The 15,258-nt window shown below is 45.9% G+C and overlaps 1 protein-coding gene across 1 annotated transcript; it reads left to right on the forward strand.

Annotated features, from left to right (window-relative positions):
* Positions 1-60: 60 nt before the first annotated feature.
* On the forward strand, positions 61-15,213 carry Mrpl37 (mitochondrial ribosomal protein L37). Its single transcript, XM_027944978.1, has 7 exons — positions 61-450; positions 2,680-2,863; positions 2,958-3,073; positions 7,699-7,884; positions 9,693-9,850; positions 13,239-13,442; positions 15,006-15,213. Exons 1-7 carry the CDS (start codon positions 66-68, stop codon positions 15,081-15,083), a joined length of 1,311 nt encoding a protein of 436 aa, XP_027800779.1. The 5' UTR covers positions 61-65; the 3' UTR covers positions 15,084-15,213.
* The last annotated feature ends 45 nt before the right edge of the window (positions 15,214-15,258 follow it).

A 15,258-nucleotide genomic window follows, 5' to 3' on the forward strand; every position in this document is an offset into this window, starting at 1 on the left:
GCCGTTCACAAAATGAGTCTCGGCGTTCGCCCCCTGAGCTCCCGGCAGACCCTGCGCGGGGAAAGATGGCGGCGTCCAGGTGGAGGTCTTTAGGTGACCAGGGTATGGCGTTGGCGTCTGGGCCCGCAAAGCAGGTGCTTGCTGGTTCTGGGCGACTCGGCCTTGGAGGCTGCGGCGCTCCAAGACGTGGGGCCTACGAATGGGGCGTACGCTCCACGCGGAAGCCCCCGCCTCCTCCCCTGGACAGGGTATACGAGATCCCTGGACTGGAGCCCATCACCTACGCGGGGAAGATGCACTTCATGCCGGGGCTCGCGCGGCCGGTCTTCCCGCCCTGGGATCCTGGCTGGACGCACCCAAAGTTCCGCCCCTCGATCCCGCTTCACGAGCATGCACTGTACAAGGACCAGGCTTGCTACATATTCCACGAGCGTTGCCGTCTAGTCGAGGGTGAGGACCCAGGACAGGCGGGAGGGGGCCTAGTTCCTCTGTGCAGCTCTGACCCCCGAACTTCTGTGGCTTTGGATGAAACATTGAAGCCCTGCGGGTTTTGGTTTCTTCATCTGAAATATGGAACCATAATGATTCCCATCTTCTGGAAGTTTTCAGGATTAATAGAGCTATGCTTATGTGATGGAATAATGAGTTTTACTGTTAAAGTGAAAAGACATGGTTTCTAAACCAAGCTCTGTCTATAACTCTATGACCTCAGGCAAGTGGCTGGTCTTCCTGAGCCTCCAGTTCCTGTGAAATGAATGGTGACGACTAGACAGTCCACACTGACCCCTCTAGCTCTGACATTCTGAAGATAACTGTACTTTTAAGAAATAGCTGGAGGGAGTTTCTAGTGGAAAGAAATCAGAAAGTGTTTAATCTCCAGGCCTGTGACCTCATTTCACAGAATTACTAATTGTAACAGAAAGGAAGTGATTTTCTCACAGGTGCACTGTAGATTAATGGTGAAGGCAGATCCCCAGTTCCGCTTTCCTAGGTCAGTGTCCTTTGTCAAAAGTCAGAGGCAAAATGTTTTCAAGGAGAGAATCTGAACTTGAAAATCTTCTACCCATTTCAGCTCCTCTGTCACTTTCACTAAGAACAGATTTAAGGGCTGAAGATGTAGGTCAGAGGTTGAGCCCTTGCCTAGCATTCTGAATGTTCAGTCTCTAACACCACACAGAAACACCTAGAGTCCATTTGTGGGGTGAGGAGGTGACTGTTGGTTGAGAGTCCCTTTCTTCATTCCTAGTCTTCCCACTCAAATCAGTATAGGAATAGGACAGATCCTAAAAACAAAATGCTTGAGACAAGTGGGAGCAGTATTTTCCAAGAGGTAATTGGGAAAGAAAGAGCCCTGGCAGACATTGGGGCCTACATCAGTTTTAAAAAAAAAAAAAAAAAATCCTTAGATTAGAGCAAGTCAATGGGCCCGCCTCTTAAGCTGCCCCATCCTATTCCTGCAAGCTTATTTTCCAGCTATTAAACACTTCCAGTGTCCTTACAAAGTGCTATGAAGGGTATCACAAGACTTGGTACCCTTGAGTGACTCTGGTAATGAAACCCAGTGGATTAATGCATTAGCAGTACTTGAGAAGTTAAGATTATGCTCATCTGAGCCAGGCATGGTGGCACATGCGTGTAATCCCAGCTCCTTGGGAAACTGGGACAGGAAAATTACAAGTTCAAGACCAGTCTTGGCAATTTAGTGAGATCTTGTCTCAAAAAATAAAAAGGACTGGGGTGTAGCTCATGGTAAAGTGCTCCCAGGTTTCAGTCCCCAGTACTGGAAAAAAGAAAATAGCTCATTACAGAATATCAGGGTTAATTTAAACAAGATGTGAAAAGTTCTCTGCTTAAGTTATCCCAAATTCAGGGCTCCTTAAATTACTCATGAAAATCTAAAATTATTCTCATTTTTTCCAAAAGCTACTTTCCCTTGAAAGTCCACACTTTCCCTTGATAAGGTTGCATGGATTTATTCCTGGGGTCATACCTAATAAATAAGGTATGTTTGGTAGATATAGAATAAAATTATTTATTTTATTGACACCTGATATATGTGTCAGGGGTGGGGTATAAATTAACAGCAGGGATTTTTTTTTTTTTTTTTTTAAACCAGAGATTGAACCCAGAAGTTCAACCACTGAACTACACACCCAGCCTTTTTATTTTTTATTTTAGGACAGGATCTCACTAAGTTGTGGAGGCTGGCCTCACTAAGTTGTGGAAGCTGGCCTCAAGCTTGAGTCCTCCTCCCTCAGTCTCCTGAGCCACTGAGATTATTATAGGCATGTGCCACCATGACCGGCAACAGAGGGGTCTTAAGTGAAGGGTTGGCATGTGTTAATGTAGTACCATAGCCTTGGATCTCACTGCTGCTAACGGGATTCAGCCATATGACATCAGCTTTCTAGCCACTGTTTGAATTTCTCCCATGGCAAGTACTCAGTACTTCAGTCAGCTGTTGACCATCTTGAAGTAGATGGTCATTCCAGATGTTGAGGTGAAATCTGGCTCCCCTAGCTTCTACTCTTCACTTTCAATTCTTTCCCCTCGAGTTTCCCAAGACAAATCCATCCCTCTATTAAGGCAGCTTTTTCTCCATTATGCTGCCTAGCAGACATGATTAGCTCTTCCTGAACCCATTTCTCATTTCATTGTTTTGTGCTGATTACCCTAAAGGTGTGAAGCAGGCCCTCTGGCTGACCAAGAGCAAGTTAATAGAAGGACTTCCTGAGAAAGTGCTTAGGCTTGTGGACGATCCGAGGAACCACATAGAGAACCAAGATGAGCAGGTTCTAAACATCATCTCTCATGCCCGTCTCTGGCACTCCACTGAGGACATCCCCAAGAGAGAGACCTACTGGTATGTTTCCTTTGAGTAATTAAGATTTCCAAATGATGGATCATGGAGCCAACCTGTTGTTTTAAGTCTACAAATGTCTCTTCTTTTCTCCAAGCCCAGTCATTGTGGACAGTCTGATACAGCTGTGTAAATCCCAGATTCTCAAGCATCCTTCTCTGGCCAGGCGGATCCTTGCCAAAAACTACTCATTATCTGCCACCTGGAATCGAGGTTGGTCATCTTGTACACTAGAAAATTCTGGGCTGTTTTTATCTTTCTATCCTCAGTCCCACCATTAGTTTATCCCTCCCATTCCCACCCCACCCTACCCAAATACCTATCCTCACTCTCTTCATGGCCCAGGTTTGTAGGCTCAGACACATATTTAGTATTGTTAGGTATGACCTCACCACCTTTTTGTTTTGTTTTGTTTTTAGTACTGGAGATTGAACCCAGGGGTGCTCAATCACTGAGCCATGTCCCCAGTCCTTTTTTTTTTTTTTTTTAATTTTATTCTTTAGTTGTAGTTGGACACAATACCTTCATTTTATTCATCTATTATGTGGTGCTTAGGATCGGACTCAGGGTCTTGCACATGTGAGGCGAGCACTCCACTGCTGAGCCACAACCCCAGCGCCCCCAGTCCTTTTTTTATATTTAATTTAGAGACAGAGTCTCTCTGAGTTGCTAAATGCCTTGTTAATCTGCTGAGGCTCGCTTTGAACTCGTGATCCTTCTGCCTCAGTCTCCTGAGTTGCTGGGATTACAGGTATGTGCCACCATGCCTGGTGACCTTTTTGTTTTTAATCACTCCTGTCTAAGACCATTAATAGCCAACCATTATCTGTTAAGTGCCCACACTGTGCTTGGGAGTGCCTAAAAGCTGAAGATGAGCAGATAAAGCACATTGAGTCTGTCCTCACCACACTCACGTTCTATTGAAACAGCCTTACACCTTTCATACTTCTCTACTTTTCCAAATCTGGGTTCAACATAGCTGCTGGAGTGATCTTTCTACAGTAAAACTCCCCCACACTTCCTGGAGTTGGACCCAGGAGTGCTCTACCACTGAACTACATCCCCAGCCTTTTCTAATTATTATTTGGAGACAGAGTCTTGCTAAGTTATGGAGGCTGGACTTGAACTTGGAATCCTCCTGCCTAAGCCTCCTGAGCAGCTGGGATTATAGGTGTGCACAACTGTATCCGGTCAGTACAACTCTTTTTATGTCTCTCCCATATTTCAAATCCTGCCTCCCAGTAGCTTGAACTCTTTATTGTGATATTCAAGGCCCTCTATGCTTTGACCTTCACCTAGTCTTTCTAAATCTTATCTCTCCACTACTATTCTGTCCCTGTACCCCCATCCCTGAATTAGCCACTTGCAGCTCTTTAGTGTCAAGTGTTCCCACCTTGGAGCCCTTGAATTGCTATACATTCTGTCTGGAATGCTCTTTTCTACTTTCCTCATGTATCCATATTCTATCTGTAAGGCTCAGCCCAGGCCTCTTCTTTGTGAGTCCAGGCTGGTCTAGCTGTCCCTCCTCGGTGCTCCTTGTGCCATCATAGCACTTACTACATTATGTTGCAGCTATCAAACAGATATCAACTCTCAGGTGTTTGACGCAGGTATGTCAGAGGACACAGGTGTTCTAAATGGTGGGATCCTGGAGCAGGGAAACCAGCTAGGGAATAATTTGGCACTTTAGGACATCTGTTTGGTCAGGTTTCTCCAGCTTGCCCCTTTGCATATGGACTTCCTGGCAGGGAATCAACCTTGCAGAGGTAATGGCACCACTAAGGAAATTAGTGAGCCTCATTAATAGAGGAGTACTTGTTGGCCCATCATCAAGTATTACCTCTAATTAAACTGCCCCATTTGGAGCTGTCACTGGAGGAGGGATGTGGAGGGAATTGAATTAGAAACCACACTAGAGTGGTCTGTGGGGAGAATCTAAAACCCCGGGTTAGGAGAGGTCCAGGCACATTTATGTTCCTTGCAGATTATATGTGAGGAAACAGGAAATGTTTTAGGAAACTAATCTTGAGGTGTGATTATGATATACTTTAACAAACTGATCAGAGTTTATGCATCCACAGATGTAGTATCCATTTTTTACATACCCAGTAAGGAAGGCCACATATTCATTAAATGGCAGTGCTTTTGACCAAACAGATTGTTAGAAAACAAGTCTTTTTTTTTTTTTTTTTTTTTTTTGGTACTGGGGTTTGAACCCAGTGTTGCTTACCACTGAGCCACATCCCTTTTTTTTTTTGAGACAGGCTCTTGCTAAGTCCTTAGGACCTCACTAAATTGCTGAGGCTGGTCTTAAACTTGTGATCCTCCTTCCTTAGCCTCCTGAGTTGCTAGGATTATAGGAGTGCTCCACAGCACTGAGCAGAAAATCAGCTTTGATACATTATCTATATACTGTACTTTGACTATTTCTGAAGTCCAAGCACCTGCAGAAGTAGGTGTGCCTCCATGAAGTCCCCTCAGTTTCCCATGCTCAAGGAGCCTTTCCATGTGCACTTCTTCTGGTGGTGGCATGTGGTTGCTTGTGGGGACTACTATGAACTGCATCTGCACATGTTTATGCAGATCGCTGATCAATCTAATGTAGATCACCTGTGTTCCTCCCAGCAGATATGTAAGTCTGCCTTATGCAATTCTCTGACTGGCCTAGTGTTTCACTCTCAGTTGTTGAGGTCAACTGGCCCTGTTCTTGGGTTGATCAGTCATTTCATCTCTGGTCTCATTGCTTCTCACCCTTCATCCCTCTTCCTTACCATATTATACTTTAGTCATTGGATGTGTTTCTCTGTGGACTCACACTTCTATGACCTTGCACATGTTAGTCCTCCTTAACTGGACGATTTTCTCACACATTTTGCTTGGTAGTCTCCAACCCAGTGGTTTTCAGCTGAAGACAGTTTTGCCCTCTAGGGAACATTTGGCAATGTCTGGAGACATTTTTGATTGTGATGACTTGAGTGGGTGGGGATAGGATGGGAAGGGACTTCTAGTGTGTAGAGAAAGGGCTGCTTCTCCAATGCTCAGGACAGCCCTCTCACCAAAGAATAATCTGGTCCAAATGAGTATTGTGCTAAAATTGAGAAGTCCCGTTATTATCCATACTTTAGATGCCTAGTTTTTAAAAAAAATTTTAATTTGTTTTAATTAGTTATACATGACAGTAGAATATACTTTGATACATCATATATAATGGAGTATAATTTCTCATTCTAATAGTTATACATGATGTGGGATAACACTGGTCATATAGTTATATATGTACATAGAGTAATAATATCTGATTCATTCTACTATCCTTCCTACCCTCATTCCCCCTCTACCTAACCTAAAGTAACTCTGTTCTTCCCTAGCCTCATCCCACATTGTGAATTAGCATCCACATTATCAGAGAAAACATTCAGCTTTTGATTTGGGGGGATTGACTTATTTTGCTTAGCATGATATTCTCCAGCTACATCCATTTACCAGCAAATGCCATAATTTCATTCTTCTTTAAGCTTGAGTAATATTCCATCATATGTATGTATATATATATGTGTGTGTGTGTATGTGTATATATATATGTGTGTGTGTGTATATATATATGACGTGTATATATGCCACATTTTTTTTAATCCATTCATCTGTTGAAGGGCACCTAGGTTGGTTCCATAGTTTAGCTATTGTGAACTGAGCTGCTATAAATATTGATGTGGCTGCATCACTATAATGTGCTAATTTTAAGTCCTTTGGGTATAAACTGAGAAGTGAGATAGCTAGGTCAAATGGTGGTTCCATTCCAAGTTTTCTGAGGAATCTTCATACTGCTTTCTATAATGGTTGCACCAGTTTGCATTCCCACCAGCAATGTATGAGTAACCTTTTTCCCCACCTTCTCACCAACATTTACTGTTGTTTCTATTCTTGATAATTGCCATTCTGACTGGAGTGAGATGAAATTTTAGAGTAGTTTTGATTTGCATTTCTCTAATTGCTAAAGATGTTGAGCATTTTTTCATATATTTGTTGATCAGTTGTATTTCTTCTGTGAAGTGTCCATTAAGTTCCTTGGCCCATTTATTGATTAAGGCATTATTTTTCTAAGATGCTCTCCAGACCTCCCAGAGAAGTCACTTTCCCCTTCTGGGTTGTATCTGAGTCTGGTTCATACTTTTTGCTACAGCACTTCCTGTCTGGTGAGCTCCTTGAGCAGAGAGAGTATTTGTTTTTTCTTTTTGTTTGTTTGTTTTAAGAGAGAGATTTTTTTTTTTTAGAGAGAGAGAGAGAGAGAGAATTTTAATATTTATTTTTTAGTTTTCGGCGGACACAACATCTTTGTTTGTATGTGGTGCTGAGGATTGAACCCAGGCCACACGCATGCCAGGCGAGCGCGCTACCGCTTGAGCCACATCCCCAGCCCCAGAGAGAGTATTTGTAAGCTGAGTTCCCAGCTTAGAGTTGGTGCTCAAGAAGATCTGTATAGGGGCTAGGGCTATAGCTCAGTTGGTAAAGTGCTTGCTTAGCATACACAAGGCCCTGGGTTCAATCCCCAGCACCATGCCCACCCCCCACCCCCCAAAAAAAAAAGATCTGTGTGACATGCACTGGACCCCCAGGACCACCAGGTCTCTGGATCTATCAAGAAAGGAACACGGGAAGAAGAGTGCACTAGCTCATCTCTCTCTTGAGGACCCCAGGACTAACACCTTAATCCCAGGTTTTGTGTTTTGTGATTAGCCTATAGTGGACTTGAGATGCACAGGAAATAAAGGCTTTAGACTTTGCTGAGTGGATAAAAGTCTTTATACTAGTTTGGACTGAATATCTTTTTCTTCTTTTAGAATCTGTTCTCCTTCAGGTCCGTGGTACTAGTGGCACCCGACTGAGTGTAAAGGATCCTCTGCCCCCCATTGCCTCCAGAGAGGAGATTGAAGCTACCAAGAATCATGTTCTTGAGACCTTCTATCCTATATCTCCCACTATTGATCTCCAGGAATGCAACGTTTATAAAGTGAAAGATGATACAGGTGAGAAGCAAAGCCTTTGAGTTGTAGGCAATGCAAAGGTGAGAGATACGCTTTCTCCAAAGGAAAGGATATACTAAGAACTCATGTACATTTATCTCCTAGGATCCATGTAGCAGCCCATGCAGCAGGTACTGTTATTCCCATTTCATAGGCAAGGAAACTGTGGCCCAAGGAGGTTAAGTGATTTGTTTCAAGGCTGACTTTTCATTTTATCCCAAATAGTAACTTCTGACATCAGAGTGTTAATGGGTGGCTTCAGTGTTTTTTGTTGTTGCTCACCATACCTTGCTTAAGGGGCTTTTGACCAGACTTTTCCTTTATTCATGGATCCTTTTAAAGGCACCCTCTTTCTGCTCATCCTGTAGACTGCTAGTACCTTCAGCCTTCCTCCATGGGCCTTTAATGCAGCTATTTATCCAAATTCCATTCCACAAGGCATCAACTCAGACTCTGTCAGCCCCATCGGAAACTCGGCAGTCAGACTCAGCTTATGCCCAGAATGCCTTGCACTCTGCTCTCATAACTGGTCATTGTGACCCCAGGCTATTTTCTCACCATCTGTCTAGCTGATAGTTCCGGAGGAGACTTTCCTGAAACCCCTGTTTAGTCTCATCTCCCTTCATGCCGTCTCCCCACTGCCTCTGTAGAGTAGGTTCTCCTAGCTTTCTCCTGTGAGGGCCTTCACATTTGCTTCCTGCTGCCCTCCCTATTGTCACCCCCAACCCCCACTGTCCCTTCATTGTACCTGGACCTCATACATCATGCCCTGCTCACCACTGGGCTTTCTAATTCCTCTTCCCTCCACAGGAATATTGACCATTTGTCTGCAGCTCACAGTTTGTCTTAGGAATCATTTCCTCCCAGAGATCTCTGTCTCATCAGGGACCTTTCATCTCTCCTCCCTCATCCCTGAATCACTGTGGATTTTGACGTCCCTCCATGTGGACATGATTGGTTTTCCTGTATGTCTCCCCTTTAGACTGAGTTCCTCAAAGGCATTGGCAGGCTCCGTTTGGGCTCTGCTCCTGATTCATATCTTAGCACCTAGCATCACACATGTGCTGGGCACTTCCATGTGCAGGAAAGCCACTTCCCTCTGTTAGTGCTCTCCTCAGGGATTTTCAGAGCATTTTCCAGCCTGTTTCTCCCTCTTTTTCACCCATATTCACTGACTCAGATCACTTATTGTAGAAGCTTCCAGCCTTCCAAGGGTTTATTCATAGCTTTACAGGAGAACAGAATTCTTAACTTGACAGATTGTGGCTAAGATGAGCAAAAGCTGAATTTTGACCAGTTGTGAAATGAGACAAGTCATTTTCACTAATATGAAAGTAACAGATAACATAAAGCTACTGAATAATAGTAAAATGCTGAACTCTCCAATGATTTGCTTTGTTTTTAATAATTGCCAACAGCTTTCAGGTTAGTTCTCTCCTTGGACATCACTGTCATCTGTGGGCTTGAAGAAGAGAAAAAGGGTAGAGTCAGAACAACACACAAGAAGCACCTGGAACAGATTGGCAGGCGGTTTCCATGAAGAGCCAGATGATAGTAAACATTTTAGATTTTGCAACCCACATATGGTCTCAGTGTAACTACCCAGTAGACATACGTAAACGAGTGTGGTTGCAGCCCAGTAGAAAAGTTATTTATGGGAAGCAGGCAGGCTGTTTGTGACCACCTCTGAGCTGGTTTGTGCCTCCAGTGTCTTGGTCATGCCTGCCCTTGAGCCAAGGAGGTAGCTCTTCTAAGGCTCTGGCAGGCTGGCTAATCTTTTCCACCCCTCCATGTGATTACATATCTTGCAGGATTCCGGGAGGGATATCCTTACTGCTTTCCCCACACCCTGTATCTCCTGGAGACGGCCAAGTTACAACCACACCGCTTTCATCCAGATAAGCTGCGGGCCAAGATGATTCTGTTTGCTTTTGGCAATGCCCTGGCTCAGGCCCGGCGCCTCTATGGGGTATGTATGTGGAGAAGACCACTGAAGTGCTTTATGTGGTGTCATGTCCCTCTCTCTCTTAAGGACATTGTTCAAAGGAAGAAGTCAATGTGGGAACTCCTTGCTTGACTGAGAATCTTAGGGAGAAGCACTTCCACTCACCCTGTGGGGACAAACTGACCTCCACTGGGGACCAGCTGGGGGTTTGCACTTTACCCAGAGACAGTAGCCCATGAGGTTTCATTGAGATCTCTGTTTTCCAGAGTATTCCACAGGAACACAGGAGCTAACTAGCTTGTCCAGTAAGTGTAGAGTAGAACGAAGTGCTCCCAGCTCTGAAGCCTTCAGTTCTCTGTGCTCCAGCACACTGCCCTGCTCTGCAGCGTTAGAACTGAAGCTGGATCTCCACCAGGCAGGCAGAAGGAAGCAAGGCAGTGAGATGGCCCAGACCTGCTTGCCAGCTCACAGTGGATTCTAGGGACCCAAGATCCCACTTGGTGGCAATCCCTTGATCCTAAGAGGAGGTCCCAGGGACCTAAATGGTATGGAATGGGGGGTGAGAAGTTGAGTTGTCCCAAGATAAGGGGCCCCAGAGCAAACGCCTCCAGGGAGAAGAGAGCCACATGAAAGCGTAAGCAAGCCTGAGACACCAGGTCCCTGGTTTTGTGTATGTGCAGAAGAGGGATTCTGAGAGATGCTGCTGGGCTCCCAGGTCTTGGTTAGAGCCTGAGGTTAAAGGAGTGAAGAAATTCTGTAATTTCCTGTCCTGCTTGGTCTAGGCGCTAGGCAGGATTGTGGAAGCGTGACTAGATACATGAATTGGGAGTGGGCTGCATTGTGCCTGTATTGCGCACCTGCTACATTTCAGGCATTTATTAGGGCTCTTGTATTGGTTCTGAAAATACAGCCTAGATGAGCAGCAGAAGTCCCATCGGTGAGCTTGTTGGAAATGCATATTCCCAGACTGATACCAATGGAATCGGAAGCCCTGGTGTTGGGGCCAGCTGTCAGCATTGAACACACCTCCCAGGTGATTAAAGCCAGTACAAGCTTGAGTTTGAAAACCCTGCATGAAATTTTGAGGACCACTGCCAAGTTCACTCCTTATAGCAACCCCATTTGGCACAGGCTGTTAGTTTCACTTGACAAGTGACACTGAGGCTCAGGGAGGCTAAGTAACTTGCCCAAGGTCACCCAGATGAGAAATAAGCAAGTGAGCCAAGATGTAGCTCAGTGGTAGAGTACCTGCTTAGTGTGCACAAGGCCGTGGTTTCAATGTCCAACACCACAAAAAGCAAAAAAGAAAGAGAAGCTATTGTCACATCTTTATGTAACCTGTGTCTCTCCAGTCCTAGAAAGGCTAGCTTTACTCCCATTCTGACTGTATGCAGCGCGAAGGCTATGGAAAGTTAGGTAATTGTCTAAGATCCCACAGCTGATGACTAAAGAAGCAAGGACTGGATCCATAATCCCTCCACCTTTGAAGGATGGAAGGAGGCGGTCACATGCCGTGTCCTAGGCCTGCCAGCTCATGGTAGCAGCTGTGCCAGCTTTTGCCAGCAGTGCCTGGGTAGCAATGCTGCCACTAATTGCCACCCAGTTGGGCAGGAGGGGGGCCTCCCCCAACCCTTCCAGGTACAAATTATTCCTGAGGAAGTGAAGTTGAACAATTATGGGAAGATTCTCCAGGTAAAAGGTAAAATTGCTGAGAAATTTATGTAACTACCTACAGTTTTATTCATCTGTAGAGAGATAAGAGTACAGAATTCTCAGCTAATGCTTATAGACACTTTTTTTTTTTTTTAATGCAGCTCATAACAGGTAATTTCTAAAGCTAACAACCCCAGTGTGGCCCACACTGAGGTCTGCCATTAGCTATTCCTAATGTCAGACCAACCCTGATGGGTGAATGTCAGCAGAATTTTTGAATCAGGATGTCCTGCTTTGTGGAGCCTGCTCATTGGATCTTTGTCCGGCAAGTAGCAATCACCAAACTGGATTGCTGCAGTATCCACAGGTTGACTATATGATGTGTCATTCAAACAGGGACACTACTGAGAACAAAAGAGGTGCTATTGTCATATACACTGGGACACCAGGTGTAAACCAAAATAATAAATTTTTATATGACTTAACAGCCTGGGGTTTGATCCTGGCTCATACCTCATGAGTGACCTGGAACAAATTATACCAGTGTTCTCATCTCTTAAGTGGGACTGTACTTCTAGATTTATGAGCATGGAGGTGATTTTATAAAAAACTGGCAAGATGTCTGGCACCCAGGAGGCCTTCAGTAAGTGGTTTTAGTATTACTATGATTACCAAGTGGTGCCCACTGAAAAGGATCATCAGAGAATGAATTGACTGGTAAAGTCCTGGTGCGACAGAGCTGAAGTTGCAGTGACAGTGGGAAGCCAAGGTGACTGCTGGAACAGGATGCCAGGCCCTCGGGATCAAGGCAGGAGTGAACAGTGTGCATGGTCTCACATGAGCCACTTTGGGTTCTGGTGCCACCCTCTTTGTGACTTGATGTCAGACAAGTCAGTTTACCCTGTTGAATCTGTTTTCTTCTCTTTCAGATGGTGTGAGAACCAAATGACATCATATTTATTCACTCCTCCTCCAGGTTAAGGTTTGACAGCTGATTTCACTGTTAGCCCCATCAGGCAATGCCATGAGTTTGAGGGATTCCTCCCAGCTCACTTGCCTGAGCTTTGTGACTTGCCAAGTAATTGCCTCTCAGTGGTGGGAGCTGTTAGTTCAGTATGCTCAAGTTGAAGCACCAGACTCCCTGGGACATGAACCACGGGGGCCAGGCAGAGCCAGGAGAGGTGAGGGAAGGCCTGGCTCTGGACGGTGCCCTGAATTCCATTCTATTTTATTTTGGTTTTTTAGTACTAGATATTGAACACAGGGGCACTCAACCACTGAGCCACATCCCCAGCCCAATTTTGTATTAGGGGACAGGGTCTCACTGAGTTGCTTAGTGCCTCGCCATTGTTGAGGCTGGCTTAGAATTCGTGATCCTCCTGCCTCAGCCTCCCGAACTGCTGGGATTATAGGCGTGTGCCACTGCACCTGGCTCCATTCTATTTTAATTGCCCCAAGATGAAGCCATTAAATAGGAGGAGGTGGGTGTTCTGAAGGGCAGTGCTAGAAGCTGCTTGGTCTATGGTGTGCCTACATGTTACTTTCCTGGAGAGTCCACTCCAGCTGCGTCACTCCAGGATTTCACCAGTCAATGCACTTGCTGATGATCTTTTGATTGGCGTCTCTTGGTGATCACACTTCTACTAAAACCACTTTCTTCAGTGGCCTCGTGAGTGCCAGGATCTTTCCAGTTTTCATAAGCTCACCTCTACTCTCATGAATCTAGAGGTAGATTTGATTTGCCTCCTTTTCCTCTCAGAACGACAGCAAGGTCTTGGAGCATCCGATAGTTGTGCAGAGCGTGGGCACAGATGGACGTGTCTTCCAGTTCCTGGTGTTTCAGTTGAATACCACAGATCTGGTCTCTAACGAGGGGGTCAAGAATCTCGCCTGGGTGGATTCAGACCAGTTCCTCTATCAACACTTCTGGTGTCGCCCGGTAATCAAAAAGAAAGTAGTGGTGGTAAGTGTAGCCGTCTCCTGCTTAGTGATTGGAACTGGGCTGGGAGGAGGGCCCTGGCTCTAGGGACTGTGCACCCAGAATGTCTGACTGCCCCTCTCTTCAGCTCCTGTTTCCCTCTGAACCCACCTCCAGCCTCACCCAACTCCTTACAGCACCCAACGGGCCTGGGGCCTTGGATGCTGCTCCTTCTGTATAGGAGGCTTCTCCCTCCCTCCTCCCTCTCCCCTCCCCATTTCTCTCATCTGGTCATCCTTCACTTGTCCTTCTAGGTTTAGTGTGTTTCTTACATGGGAAACCTTCCCTTATCACCACTGTCCTTAACCCCTGCCTCACTTCTTCAGTGCCCCAGAGTACCTATCTGTTCCCATGTTTTTCTCCTCCACTAAACCAAGCTCCACACTTCTGGAGGGCAGGGCCTGTGGGCAACGTACTATTTGTTTCATTCCACTGACACACAGTTCCTCCCGTGGCACTGTTGCTGCTGCACCCAGGGATCAGCTGACAGAGTTCAGGCCTGCTCCCTGCAGTGGGCAGCAGTGATGTTTTAAGTCAGTTCACACTAAAACACCAAGCAGTAGAAAGTGCTCTAAAGAGACAGCAGGATCAAGGGATGAGAGCAGAGCAGGGTGCTGTTAGGTCTGTGACAACTGGTTCCTACCCAGGGCTTGCTGACAGATTGCCTTCTGTGACTGACTCCCAGCATGTCCACATTTCTGCCCTTGAAATGTCTTCTGGATCTGGGCCCTTCTCTTTGGCTCCAGACCCCCTCTTCTCACCTGCACAGTCACAGTAGCTACCTCCCATCTCTGTTCTTAGTCAATCTCTTTTGTGGCTCAGGTCCTCTTCCTTCAATCTCTTCCTTCCAGAACAGACTCAGTACTTCCTTCTAGTACTAGGCCCCTTGTCTTGGTGAGCCAGCTCCCACCACTTTACCCATCACCAGAAGCCTGGGCCTCAGCCTCACCCTGGCCCTTCCCGCCCTCATCTTGTACTCTGCTCTTCCATGTGCTGTTCTCTTTGAAGCCTCCTTCCTCTCCTTTTTATTTCTGGCCCATTCTACTTGTCCTTCTCTGCGTGGAAGTTGGTGAGTTAAGTCATTTCCCCTGCTTTCTTAGTACCTTTTTTCTTCTTCTGCAGTGAGATCTGTCACCTTTTATTAGTACTCCTTGAGGACAGGCACCACATTTACTTAACTGCTGGGTCTCTAGCCCTGGACACAACCTGATACAGTGAGAGCAGGTGCTTGATAAATGGATATGGAATGAGTGAGGGATTGTTGTCCCCGGATGAAAGGAGGCAGCAGACTGTTCCTGGTGGTTGAGGTGAGAGGAGTTAGTTAGGGAGCAAGCAGGGCAGTGTCAACAGAAGCTTCCTGACCTTCTCAATTTCACACCCTCAAGCATCTCTTACATTGCCAGCTCAGTGCCCCTTAGACCTGTTGAGAAGCAGTAGGGGAAGAAACAGCGATGACCCAGGTGCTCAAGATTTACAGAAGATGGACCTTTGTTTAATTGCTGCCTTTAAATCTAGTAGCAGGATCCTAATGGGCTGTGTTCTTTCCAGGAACCTGTTGGACCAACTAGTTTCCAGCCAGAGACATTCAGAAAGTTTTTGGCTCTGTATTTGCATGGAGCTGTGTGAGCCAAGGAGGTTCTGAGGCCTGAGCGCCCCTACCCCTTCCCTCTGAGGAGCCTGCATCCTGGGTGAAGCCAGGGCCTCTGCCCGTGTTCAGCCTGATGGTCTCACTGGCAATAAAGAGCCCTGAATCATACTGGAGCCTGTGTTGGTGTGATGGTGCTGTCAGCGGGCACTGCAG

This window comes from Marmota flaviventris, chromosome 10 (genome assembly GCF_047511675.1).
Source record: "Marmota flaviventris isolate mMarFla1 chromosome 10, mMarFla1.hap1, whole genome shotgun sequence".
NCBI classification, from domain to species: domain Eukaryota; kingdom Metazoa; phylum Chordata; class Mammalia; order Rodentia; family Sciuridae; genus Marmota; species Marmota flaviventris.